This window comes from Desarmillaria tabescens (genome assembly GCF_030435595.1).
Source record: "Desarmillaria tabescens strain CCBAS 213 chromosome Unknown EV420scaffold_5, whole genome shotgun sequence".
NCBI lineage: Eukaryota > Fungi > Basidiomycota > Agaricomycetes > Agaricales > Physalacriaceae > Desarmillaria > Desarmillaria tabescens.
The window spans coordinates 1,307,740-1,318,555 of record NW_026848304.1 but is presented as its reverse complement, the minus strand read 5'-3'; the positions used below and the strand labels follow the sequence as shown (position 1 = coordinate 1,318,555).

The 10,816-nt window shown below is 48.0% G+C and overlaps 5 protein-coding genes across 5 annotated transcripts; 3 read left to right on the top strand and 2 right to left on the bottom strand.

The window, feature by feature from the left end:
- Positions 1 to 28: 28 nt before the first annotated feature.
- EV420DRAFT_1514511 (WD40 repeat-like protein) lies at positions 29 to 2,316 on the bottom strand. Its single transcript, XM_060471822.1, has 10 exons — positions 2,193 to 2,316; positions 1,717 to 2,139; positions 1,513 to 1,664; positions 1,411 to 1,460; positions 1,128 to 1,353; positions 946 to 1,072; positions 788 to 899; positions 506 to 733; positions 293 to 458; positions 29 to 231 (listed from the first exon to the last, which is right to left on the bottom strand). The coding sequence occupies exons 1-10, from the start codon at positions 2,272 to 2,274 to the stop codon at positions 61 to 63; spliced, it is 1,737 nt and encodes a 578-aa protein (XP_060336516.1). The 5' UTR covers positions 2,275 to 2,316; the 3' UTR covers positions 29 to 60.
- Positions 2,317 to 2,766: 450 nt separating this feature from the next.
- On the top strand, positions 2,767 to 5,184 carry EV420DRAFT_1514506 (WD40-repeat-containing domain protein). Its single transcript, XM_060471821.1, has 8 exons — positions 2,767 to 2,989; positions 3,038 to 3,363; positions 3,413 to 3,488; positions 3,539 to 3,759; positions 3,813 to 4,348; positions 4,399 to 4,567; positions 4,620 to 4,769; positions 4,821 to 5,184. Exons 1-8 carry the CDS (start codon positions 2,911 to 2,913, stop codon positions 5,070 to 5,072), a joined length of 1,809 nt encoding a protein of 602 aa, XP_060336515.1. The 5' UTR covers positions 2,767 to 2,910; the 3' UTR covers positions 5,073 to 5,184.
- On the top strand, positions 5,185 to 6,646 carry EV420DRAFT_1514503 (uncharacterized protein). Its single transcript, XM_060471820.1, has 5 exons — positions 5,185 to 5,365; positions 5,426 to 5,454; positions 5,516 to 5,582; positions 5,634 to 6,361; positions 6,420 to 6,646. Exons 1-4 carry the CDS (start codon positions 5,212 to 5,214, stop codon positions 6,170 to 6,172), a joined length of 789 nt encoding a protein of 262 aa, XP_060336514.1. The 5' UTR covers positions 5,185 to 5,211; the 3' UTR covers positions 6,173 to 6,361; positions 6,420 to 6,646.
- Positions 6,389 to 8,122, top strand: EV420DRAFT_1637599 (uncharacterized protein; the record flags this gene model as incomplete). The annotated part of the gene is made up of 13 exons (XM_060476731.1): positions 6,389 to 6,645; positions 6,710 to 6,833; positions 6,889 to 7,013; positions 7,067 to 7,088; positions 7,135 to 7,206; positions 7,257 to 7,391; positions 7,442 to 7,471; positions 7,506 to 7,576; positions 7,633 to 7,652; positions 7,711 to 7,731; positions 7,785 to 7,863; positions 7,915 to 7,955; positions 8,010 to 8,122. 13 exons carry the CDS (start codon positions 6,389 to 6,391, stop codon positions 8,120 to 8,122), a joined length of 1,110 nt encoding a protein of 369 aa, XP_060336513.1.
- On the bottom strand, positions 8,007 to 10,221 carry EV420DRAFT_960493 (SUR7/PalI family-domain-containing protein). Its single transcript, XM_060484161.1, has 3 exons — positions 9,842 to 10,221; positions 8,838 to 9,788; positions 8,007 to 8,788 (listed from the first exon to the last, which is right to left on the bottom strand). The coding sequence occupies exons 1-3, from the start codon at positions 10,068 to 10,070 to the stop codon at positions 8,292 to 8,294; spliced, it is 1,677 nt and encodes a 558-aa protein (XP_060336512.1). The 5' UTR covers positions 10,071 to 10,221; the 3' UTR covers positions 8,007 to 8,291.
- Positions 10,222 to 10,816: the final 595 nt, after the last annotated feature.

The window sequence follows — 10,816 nt, the reverse complement described above, 5'->3', positions numbered from 1 at the left end:
TTTCCGACTTGGCTCGTAATTTCAGCATCGTCATCCAATATATTTAAAAGATACCGTAAATTAATGTGTGTTGAGGGCGTCGATCCTATTTACATCAAAGACAACCATCCTATGGGATTCAAGAGAAACTGCCACATGATTGATTTTCCCCTTCTCATAGCTCTGCCAATCTATGTCGAATATCCCCGGTCTGTCAAAGCCTGAAAACCAAGACCACTTCTTCTCCTGATCCTGTTCGACCGATAAGTTTTTTTTTAAAAAAAAACAGAAGGGTAAAGAAGAAAGTACAAACCCGAGCATCGTATATATTCATCCAACCATCACCACCTCCAGCGGCAAATAACGGTCCGCCTGGAGCAGCAGTAATCACATACACGGGCCGACGCCAGTCTGAGAATACCTTCAGACAGTCGCCAGTATCTGGATCCCACAGTCGCGTAGAACAATCAAAGGAACCACTAAAATAATTGAATCATAGAAGAAAGAAGAGATTTAAACAGCTTACGTGGCCACGTATACCCGTGACAGCTTCTCTTCAATCCAAGCCATGGTGGTCACAGCGTGCCTATGACCATCAAGTATGACAACCTGGTCGGAAGCTCCCAAGCCAGGAATACTATCCGTCGATAGATTTGTCATGTTCCATAGTCGGCCCGTTTTATCGTCTGAACACGACGCTAGACGGGTCCCGGAAGAGTTCACTACTATCTGGTTAATTTCATTGGTATGCCCACTGAAAGATGGAAACGTGAAAAACGATATAGAAGTAAAGATGAAGGGAACATACGTGAGGGTCTTTATTGGCATAGGGTCATCGACACTTAATACTTGTATGTTCTTATCAGCCCCACAACTTGCAAACATGGCGTCGTTTATCCATTCAACATCAAGAACACAGTCTATTATTATTATCAGTATGTAAAATAGACGACCAATGATTCTCACCTCTATGACATCGATATTCTCTTAGCAAGGTCTTTGTCTTAACGTCCCATAGGCACGATGATCCGTCAAGACTTGCAGATAACAAATACCGACCAGATGGAGAGAAGCGAACTGTGAATATAGGATCCTAAGAATGAGATCGGGAAGTGAATATTGCTCATGAATGGCTCATATGCACGTACGGTGTGTTTTTCCAGGGTAGCATAAGTCTCTCCCGTGGCCGTTAATATTCGAAGTACAGAGTCATAGCTGCCAACAGCAAGGAATGTCCCATCTTTGTTCCAATGCATGGATGTAAGGTCACCTTGTCCTCCCTTCGGAGTGAAAACGACGCTTCGCGGTATACTTGGACGGGGATCATCAATAGGTTCCGGAACATGCCACAAATTAACTGTAGCATCTTTGGATCTACATAAACATATGAGAAAATTAATGATATACACTAGCAGTCTGCAAAACGCGTACCCCGAAGCTAGCACATAGGGTTTCGCCGGATTAAAAGCACACACAAAGACCTATATGAGAGTTAAAACAGAAAGCCATCACTCCATGATCACAGATACTCACTTCGGATTTATGACCCTCCATCGTACGGATTGCATTCGCAGGTTGCCCGTCTTCATCTGGATCATAATCTGCAGGACGAGATTTGGTGTTTATTGCCTTTCCGGTGATGGGGGCAAGTACAGATTCGGTTGGTGTAACTTCCACCTTTGGAACTAAGGCACGTTTAGACGATTGCTGCCACCATGAAAATCATCGAGAACGCACCTTGGGCAGGTTCATCGATATCCATATCGTCTGTTCCCTTCAAGCCTTTCTCGATGCTCTCTGAAGTTGTAGTAGGTGTCGGCGTCACCTTGGGCTTTCCGGTTGATTGACCTTTCTCGACAAGCTTGGTGGTGGTGGTAGTGATGTTTTCCTTGACGGAAGAAGGCAGAAGCGTTGGAACAAGTAGTGTCGTCACGACCTGTTGGGGTGGATCGGGGGAGCAAACGTGGTTTTCGAGTAGCGAAAATCGAGACTTGCAGTTGGCGGCGGCCTCTCCACCTTTTAAATGGGATTCGATGGCGGTGTAAAATAGAGCCTTGGAAAGAAGCTCTGCAAGTTCTCCACGAGGAATATGCTTCTTGAAGTTGGGTGAACGCTCGAGTTGTCCTTCTTGGCAGATGGTGAAAGCGGAATGAGTGAAACCTAACGCTGTGAGTTGAGCCACTGAATATGTATACAAGAGGCCGATTACGCACCGCAATCCTGAAAATAAGAATAAATCAAGCAATTGATTTCATCTGCCTGGATGGTGATGTTTGAAGGTAGTGGAACGGTCATTGCTTGTAGTTCGTAACTTCAAAGCTAAAGACAAGAATGGGTGTGGCTGTACACTGACTGAGTGGCGTTCCCACGGTATCGAATATTGTGCTTTCGTTTCCAAATTCCTCCACTATCCCACTTGGTACGATGCTATAGTATCCCAATTTCCAGAGATTGGTGCATTCTGTAAAGAAGTAATGCGGAAGTCTTGTCTATATCAATGGTTTACCGCCTACTCAACTGTTATACTATGCATTACAGTATCTTGTTCGAGTTGTAATTTTAGTCGAGTTGAAACTTGAGCTTGAGAATCCATGGCGAATCACGCACAACAGATAAGGCTGGAAATGGGAATGGATCCCGGGGCACTTTGACTTGAGTATCAGCTTCCCGGCCATTGTATAACGCAACTACGAAATTAAACTAGGCTACGATAAATATGCCTTGGGACAGCTCGAGCTAGAGGTAACAGGACAATTCCATCGCATTTTGGTTCAACTTCATCAACGATAGAGCTGGGAATGTAGCACAGCCACTCCTTAATTTGTGATTGGGCCGCCGGCATGACGAACTTGTGCCGACTATCTTACAAATGCTATCTCACCGCTTGATACTCGGCTTCCACCCTTCGACATTGCAGCGTCTTGGACCACAATGCAACGAGAGCAGCCAGACACCGACGAGGAGGCGTCGCCTATCGACTCGCCCCGGATAAACTTGGGAGTGCTGGGCAGTACGTGCAACGCTGATTGAAGTCAGTCATCCGCTCACTTCATCGCAGGATTATTCCAACTGCAGCGGGGAACGCTAAGAACTAATACGCAGCTGCTTCAGCTGCTTCAGATTCAGATGAATGAAGATGATGATGATGACCCCGACGACGATGACGATGACTACGAACCAGCGGTTACCAACCAGGAGTCACGGTCCTGGCTCAAGCCTGCTACAGAGCCTCAGGAAGCCGGAGTGGAATTGCTAAATAGTGGAGAGTATGGTCGTATAGCCCCTAAGATTCACGCCAGGAGAGGCGAGCGCAACCTTGTCAAGGTTATCACCAATCGGTTCACTGGTCGTCGGCCGACCTTATTCAAGGAAGACCTAATAACTGTAAGTACAAGCAGCTGCAAATGCGATTTCAATACACTGAGTCTTATAGAATCTTGTCCCCAACTCAAATGGCTCAGCGATGGCATCATACAATTCAAATATCTATACGGCACAGTATTCCACAGGTACCGTATGCAGTTCATGGTAATTCGCACGCTGTTCTCATGTCGGCTAGATTCGTCGTTCTATTATACCTGTTCTCAAGACTTTCGGCTATACATATACGACTCATCGTCACCACCGTTCTCAACCGAGGACCGCCAGGCAGCACTTTCTGATACCTCTGTTCAGACCACAATGAATATCAGGCGCAGAATTCGCGGGCACCCCGGCAGATGGACAATCACAGATGCGAATCTATCTCCCGACAATCAAAGGATGATTTACTCTTCGCTGGTGAAACTTGAATAACCTCCACATTGGACCCCCCTGCTAACCGTTGTTACTAGACTTCTACTGTGTACATGACTAGTACCATCGATGACACTCCCACACAAGTTCCCATCCCTTTCGGGAGCACACGAACTCGGCGCCGCGATTCATGGAATTACGATGAGGAATTCAATATCTACGCTTGTAGGTTTTCCGCAGATGGGAATGAAGTCATTGCTGGAGGCAGCAACTTAATCTCTGTATATGACCTGCTGGCCAATCGTCGAATTGTTCACATAAAGGCCCACACCGATGACGTCAATAGTTGTTGCTGGGCAGATACTGCGTCCGGAAATGTTCTTGTCAGTGCATCCGATGACAGTTCCCTGAAAGTCTGGGATCGACGGTCTTTAGGAGCGGCACCGAAACCTTCAGGTGTGCTCATGGGGCACACTGAAGGAATCACCTACGTGTCGGCCAAAGGAGATGGAAGATATGTCATATCCAACGGGAAAGATCAAGCATTACGGTTATGGGATTTGCGCAAAATGCGGAGTAGCCTCGACTATGACAACGCTGGGCATCGCACCTACGGTTTCCACTTTGACTACCGGTAAGTATGCATTTCATTGATATCACTATACGTTTATTCATGCAGTAAAGATATCCTCCATATCCCAAGCCGAAGCGTCAAGCGCATCCCATGGATTGTAGCGTTATGACCTACCGGGGGCATAGCGTACTTAGAACGCTCATCAGATGCCATTTTAGCCCTGCGGAGACTACAGGTTCTCAATACATCTATTCCGGTTCAGCCGACGGCAACATACATGTAGGTCTCTGGATACTGGTAACACATCTTGCTCAAGTATTGGGATCATTAGATATGGTCACTCGATGGCACTGTTGTACAAATTCTTGACCGTAATCAAACGCTGCCTATCGGTCACGATCCATCAGCGCCCGAAAGGTTAAGTCCACCACGTCACACCAATCGGCGTGTCTGCGTCCGCGATGTCAGTTGGCATTCACAGGTAGGAGTTTGACAGCGTCTCATTTTTACCGGTTGTTAAAGTGCCTGCTAGGAGCCTGTCATGATGAGCGCTGGATGGGATTCAGGACGTGGCGGTAGTATCTTGGCGAGGCATGAATGGAAAGGATTGTCCAAAATGAGTGGGTCATTGGAAGATTGGGTAGCAAGAGAGGAATCCGAGAGGCATGCAATGGAGAACGTCCGGCGATCCTCTAGGCTTGCAACACAGCGGCGGAGAGATTTCAGTCTAATCCCGGGAGCGTACTTGGATGGAGATGAATATGACGAAGATGAGTACTATTAGTGCGCTCCTATTTCAAAGCTGTAGTGGTAGTACATAGTCGCACTGGATTTAGCATATATATGTAGGATGGATCAGGAAGCGTACAGCCACCCTGTAGTTGCATAGCCACAGGAAACTACATCGTTTCACAGTTTCCACCATGACCGCCGACTCGAAAACGAATGGCTTCCCTGATGGCTACTTTATTATTCGTTCTGCTGCGACAAAGCGCCTGCTAGACGTGGCTTGCGATGCTATCGAAGACGGAACCGAGCTTCTGTTGTTCCCCGAGAAGGAGAAGTCACTGGTCGAAAGTAGGCGCTGAGAGCGTCAGTGCGGCTCGTAGAAACTGGACTTTCTAACGATATTTCTAGGTCGAAGGAATCCAGAGGCTAACAACCAGGCATGCATCTGTCGCTAGCATCGAAGTAGCGCTCTAATCTGTACTCTGTTTCACCCGCCAGGTGTTTTATATTGACACGTCCGGCGCACTGTGTTCAAGGTCCTCCGGACATGCTATTGATGTTGAAGGTACATATTTATTATGTTTCTCAGATCTTGCTCACGTTCGCTATCCTAAAGGTGACCGTTTGGTTTTGCGCCATCGCCGACCTATCTCTCTTCCGTTTCCTAATTCATACTCTCATCCTCTCCCGAAATTCTCATATGATCTTCAAACTAAAGAGATCCACGTGAACTTCTCTTGCGATCCAGCGTATCCTCTGCCTTCGGCTTTCCATTCGAATGCTTGGAAAGACAAGTCTTACATCCTGGCGGCCATCCCGTTGCGCAAGCCCCGGACGATCATTGACGATGCTTCGCAGTTCATCCACTCTGCTCTGACCTCATCGCTTTCGCTGTTCCAGTCAACGAGCCCCACGCATTCTACTCCCGAAGATGTATACCAGAGCGGAGTAGATCTCGGTGAAGATGAAGTCGTAGAGGAAGAGCGCGGGGAAGAGGGGGAGGTTGATGACTCTCCGGAGCCTAGCAGGAAGATCAGGGTGCTTTCTGTTGTCAACGCGACAGTGGAAGAGGAGAGTTTGGTGGAGAAAGCGAGAAATCGTCGGAGATGGCAGGTTGAGCCACTTAGGATTGCGAACAAGCGCACCGGCGCGTGAGTTTAAAATTTCAAGGTTTGTTTTGTATGTATTTACTACATATTCTATACGTAGTGTAATATCCTGATATCTTTCTTCCTGGACCTCTATATTTACCCCCGGACCGCCTTTTGCCGGATGAGACGGAGCGAGGACGGAACAACCTCGAGATAAGGACTAGATAGCCACGGCCAGCATTAAGCCGTTAAAGTGGGTGGATTCATCCTCAAGACTACCATGACGGCCTTGACAGCAGCACTTGTAATAGTTCTAGCAGCCTCAGTCTCAGCTCACCAAGTACCACTGGCAGACCATGACGCGGACAAGACCTTATCTTGGATGGAGAAATACGGGAAGCCCATTGATCAACCATTTTCGGGTCCTCTTTCGTTCTCGCGCTTGCCCTACACGCTTTGTCTAGAAGATGAGGACGCGACCTTTGATATCGCAATTCTTGGGATGCCTTTTGATACTGGAGTATCCTACAGACCAGGGTGAATTTCGGGCCATCTTTCTGAACGAAACATTATATATATGTACAAAACTTGTGGATCACAGGGCGCGATTTGGACCTTATGCTATCAGATCTGGGAGTCGACGCCAGCGAGAAGCTCGTGGATATACCATGTCTTGGGGAAACAACCCTTACAATCACGGTGCGAAGATTGTGGATTGCGGGGACGTACGTGGTTTCTATTCGCGTCAATGTCATTGACAAGTACCCGTTTTGCGTTCAGGTTCCTGTTAGTCCATTCGACAATGCCTTGGCTGTCGACCAAATGGAGGTCGCATACTCAACCCTCTTGAAACGACCGGCGCCCAGCTCGACTGAACTGAACCCTCTTCCGCCTCGCATTGTCAGGTTTGTGCGACACACGCCTTCTTCAGATTTGAACTGACCAATGGTTTCACAAGTTTGGGAGGAGATCACACCATTGTACGAAATGCGTCTTTTCGAATCAACAAGTTCTGAACTCCTTCAGGTCCTCCCTATTCTTCGGGCTCTACACAAAGTTCACGGACCAGTATCTGTAATCCATTTCGATGCTCACTTGGTAGGTCTAGCCAGCGTTGATAGTCTACTTCATGAATAACATTATGTTAGGACACCTGGCCGAGCTACGCCGGACAGACGTCTGAACAATCGCGCGTAACTCATGGGACATTCTTCTATCTTGCACAAGAGGAGGGGTTGATGGGAAATAATAGTATCCATGCGGGTATTCGCTGCAAGTTGGGGGTGAGTAGCGAGTATCCAGCAATGCCCTTAACTGACACATTAACTTAAAGGGTGCGGAAGATCTAGAGAATGACGAGGAAGTAGGGTTCCGTGTCATATCTACTGACGACATAGGACGAAATCGGTGTTTCTGAAATCATCAAGCGCATTCGAACTCGGATCGGAGACAGCCCAGTATATCTAAGGTCAGTATTCGAGGTCGGCTCGTTCTAATAGCTTATATTAATGATTTCTTCGACAGCTTGGATATCGATGTGATAGGTAGGAACATTGTCTCGAGTATCCTTCTTCAAACTTGAATTAATCAAACATGATGTAGACCCTGGTCTCGCACCCGCAAGTGTGTCTGCACGTTGAATCCATCTTGTTGAATTCCCACTAATATTACACTAGCTGGAACACCTGAAGCGGGAGGATGGACGACGCGTGAAGTAAAGCGCATTCTTCGAGGATTAGCTGGCTTAAATTTTGTGTGAGTAACGTTCATCTGCTGAAGGAACTCGATGACCCTAATTTGTTACAGCGGTGCTGACATTGTCGAGGTTGCTCCTTCATATGACCACGGTTAGTCTGCATAGCATATATGAGTCCTTTATCCTCATATCAATGTCCTCATAGCCGAAATTACTGGCATTGCTGCTGCGGATCTCGTCCACGACTTCTTATCGATGTTAATATCCACCGAACCTCCCAAATCTTCCCGCAGCAAACGCCAGAGAGACGAGCTGTGATAAATTACTAGGTCTTATACTATTTGCGGAAGTACCGCAAGCTATTCCATGTTGAAGGTCGTCACAATGAGGGTATGCATGCATATTGTGCAAATACAGCAGAGGATAGTTGTGTAAAAAAAAAGCCAAGTGTCCGTAGTGAATAAAATACTTATCGTGATTTCAATGTCTAATTCTTTCCACTCCATCCCCCAGGGAGCAATGCAGGTCCAGCCTCATACCCAGGCGGAGGACTATCATCGTATTGTTGCGGCGACATTGACCTATGTGCTCGAGGTCCCATCGGACTTGTTTGCCTTTCTGCTGCTGCTGCAGGTACGGCGGTGTTTATGTGGGAAGGCGTTTGAGGAGTCGGCGCAGCATACGAGAGGTATGAATGTTCTTGAGTGTGCTCAGGAAGAGGAGGCAGGCCGTTTTGCCCATATCCATCTCCTCCTAATGTGTAGTTCCGCTCCTGTGCTGAAGGGCCGGCTACCGGTGCAGGATAATGGGTGGAAGTATGAGGTTGTGATGACAACGGTGGTGGGCTTGTTGTGTAACTTCGAATGCCGTAAGGATCAGTGTACCGTGACTGAGCCTGTGGATGGGCTGGAGATGGCGCAGCATCATATGCATCATATTGCGAGTATGCGGATGGATACTGCTGATGGGATGCAGCTGAATGGTCTAACAATACTGTTAAAAGACAAATCATGGCGATACTACTAGAACTTACAAGTTGTTCCTCCTGATGTATGTCCATAACCACCAACGGGCGAGTCATAGCGATCAGGATGTTGCTGAGGATTTGTAGAAAGATACTGGTTGTTAACGGGCAGGTTGTATGTGGGTGATGAAGGCTCAGGAGCCGTGTAGGTATAAGTCGACGCGGCGTACGACGAAGGAGCATAGCCTGTGGTATGGCTACCTTGACGTCGTGGCTGAGGTTGGGGTGGATACGACGTGGATTGGGATGGATTGTAATATTCGTCTACAGCTCGAGAACCGGCAGGGGCTTGAACGTAGCCACCTCCAACATAACCACCTCCTTGTACCGGCCGGCCACCATATCCGCCTGACGGTAGGTTGTTGGCCGTAGTGGGTGCAGATTGGTCACTATAGGGACGCTCAGTGATTACATTATCGCCGTCGACGCGAGCGGTGAGAGGTTGGGCTTCAGGCAGAGGCGATAACCCGATTTCTTTCTGTTGCATAGCCTTCCTGTCAGCCTCAGCCTTGACTGCATCCAAACGCATCTGGTCGTAGTCTCCATTCTCCCGGTCTTTGCGTCTACCCCATTCATCCCTAGGTTTACGCTTTGAGATACAGCAGCGACCGACGGTGTAGAAGCATCCACTAAAGAAGAGGAGCAGCCATGCGGCTAATGTCAACCAAATGGCAGTTCCCATTGAAGCAGTTCCCACAGAGTTTATACGTGCTTTGGCGACGTAGAAAAGGACGAGGTCGAAGATGAATGCAATAAGGGCGACGGCAGCAGCAAAGCCGGACACACAGGTGCTGCAACAAGTCATGGACATTTCCCGCACATGTGCGAGGAGGCCAAAGAGAGCTGATACGGCGGCAAGACCGAGGGCAACGATGTGAAGGACGAGGGCGTATGTTATCCACTTGACGGCGACGTTGGGAATACTGATGGGTAGGTCATTACCGACAAGACTGTTGATATCTTGACAGCAAATAATTGGTCCCACGAGATTAGGGTGCAATGGAATGTCTCACCAAGTTCATACCCGACCGATGCTGAAGAACAGGTCGTACCGTTCGACAACTCCAGACAGTATCCTAATGTACCAAACGTGATGGTACCGTTGTAACCACCCTCCGATATGCTTGCCTTGAGAAAATATATCGACTTTAAAAAGGGTACACAGAATGAGACGACTGCGAGCAGGATTGTCGCAACGAGAGTGCAGATGAAACCTGGTGTCGCAGGGCGCAAGATACCCATGTTTGTCGACGACGAATGGAAAGATAATGGAGGCGAGAAGTGAATATACGGTAGAATAGAAAAACGGAAGGAGAATTGGATGGCAATGGAAGTGGTGACCAAGTCAACCAAAGGTCTATAGAAGGCGGCAATGTAGCACAGCCCTGCACCCGCCCTGCGCCAAGATGGCTGTTGCCGGAGTGCCGAATCCGAGTTTGGCAACACTGTCTTGCCTATGCTCTCTCATCTTCAAAGGCGCAGTCGACGCTGTGTTCAGTATCCGGCACAGTGCAGGTTATCAGCTATTGGAAGGATGATGTGACCGCTGATCTGTTGTAGCGGGGAGCAGCAGCCTACCCAGTCTTGCCTTTATACAATATCGGTGGTTGCATACAGCACCGACGGAATTTCCGTAACCGGAACTTTTAATCGCTCCGACTCGCACCGTCTAGATGTCTCTAGGGTCTTTGCTCATCTTTTCTGGCTAGCTTCGAGAGTCTCCTGGCGTCGTGCACGCGGCTCTGACAAGCGACTAATTACCTCGGACCCCGGTCATTTCTGTATCCCACGCCAAAATCAAGACTTTTGTCTACCATTGATTCTCTTTGTCCTGGACCTCTTTACTTATAAGTGAAAGTTTCTTGTACACTGACAATGGATCACCGGATAAATGACAGTCTCTCCGTTTTATGTATAGCGCCCGAAAGCTGCATTTTCCGATCGGGTTGCGAATCCGGGTAGCACACTAAAAATACCCAGCAGCGGCC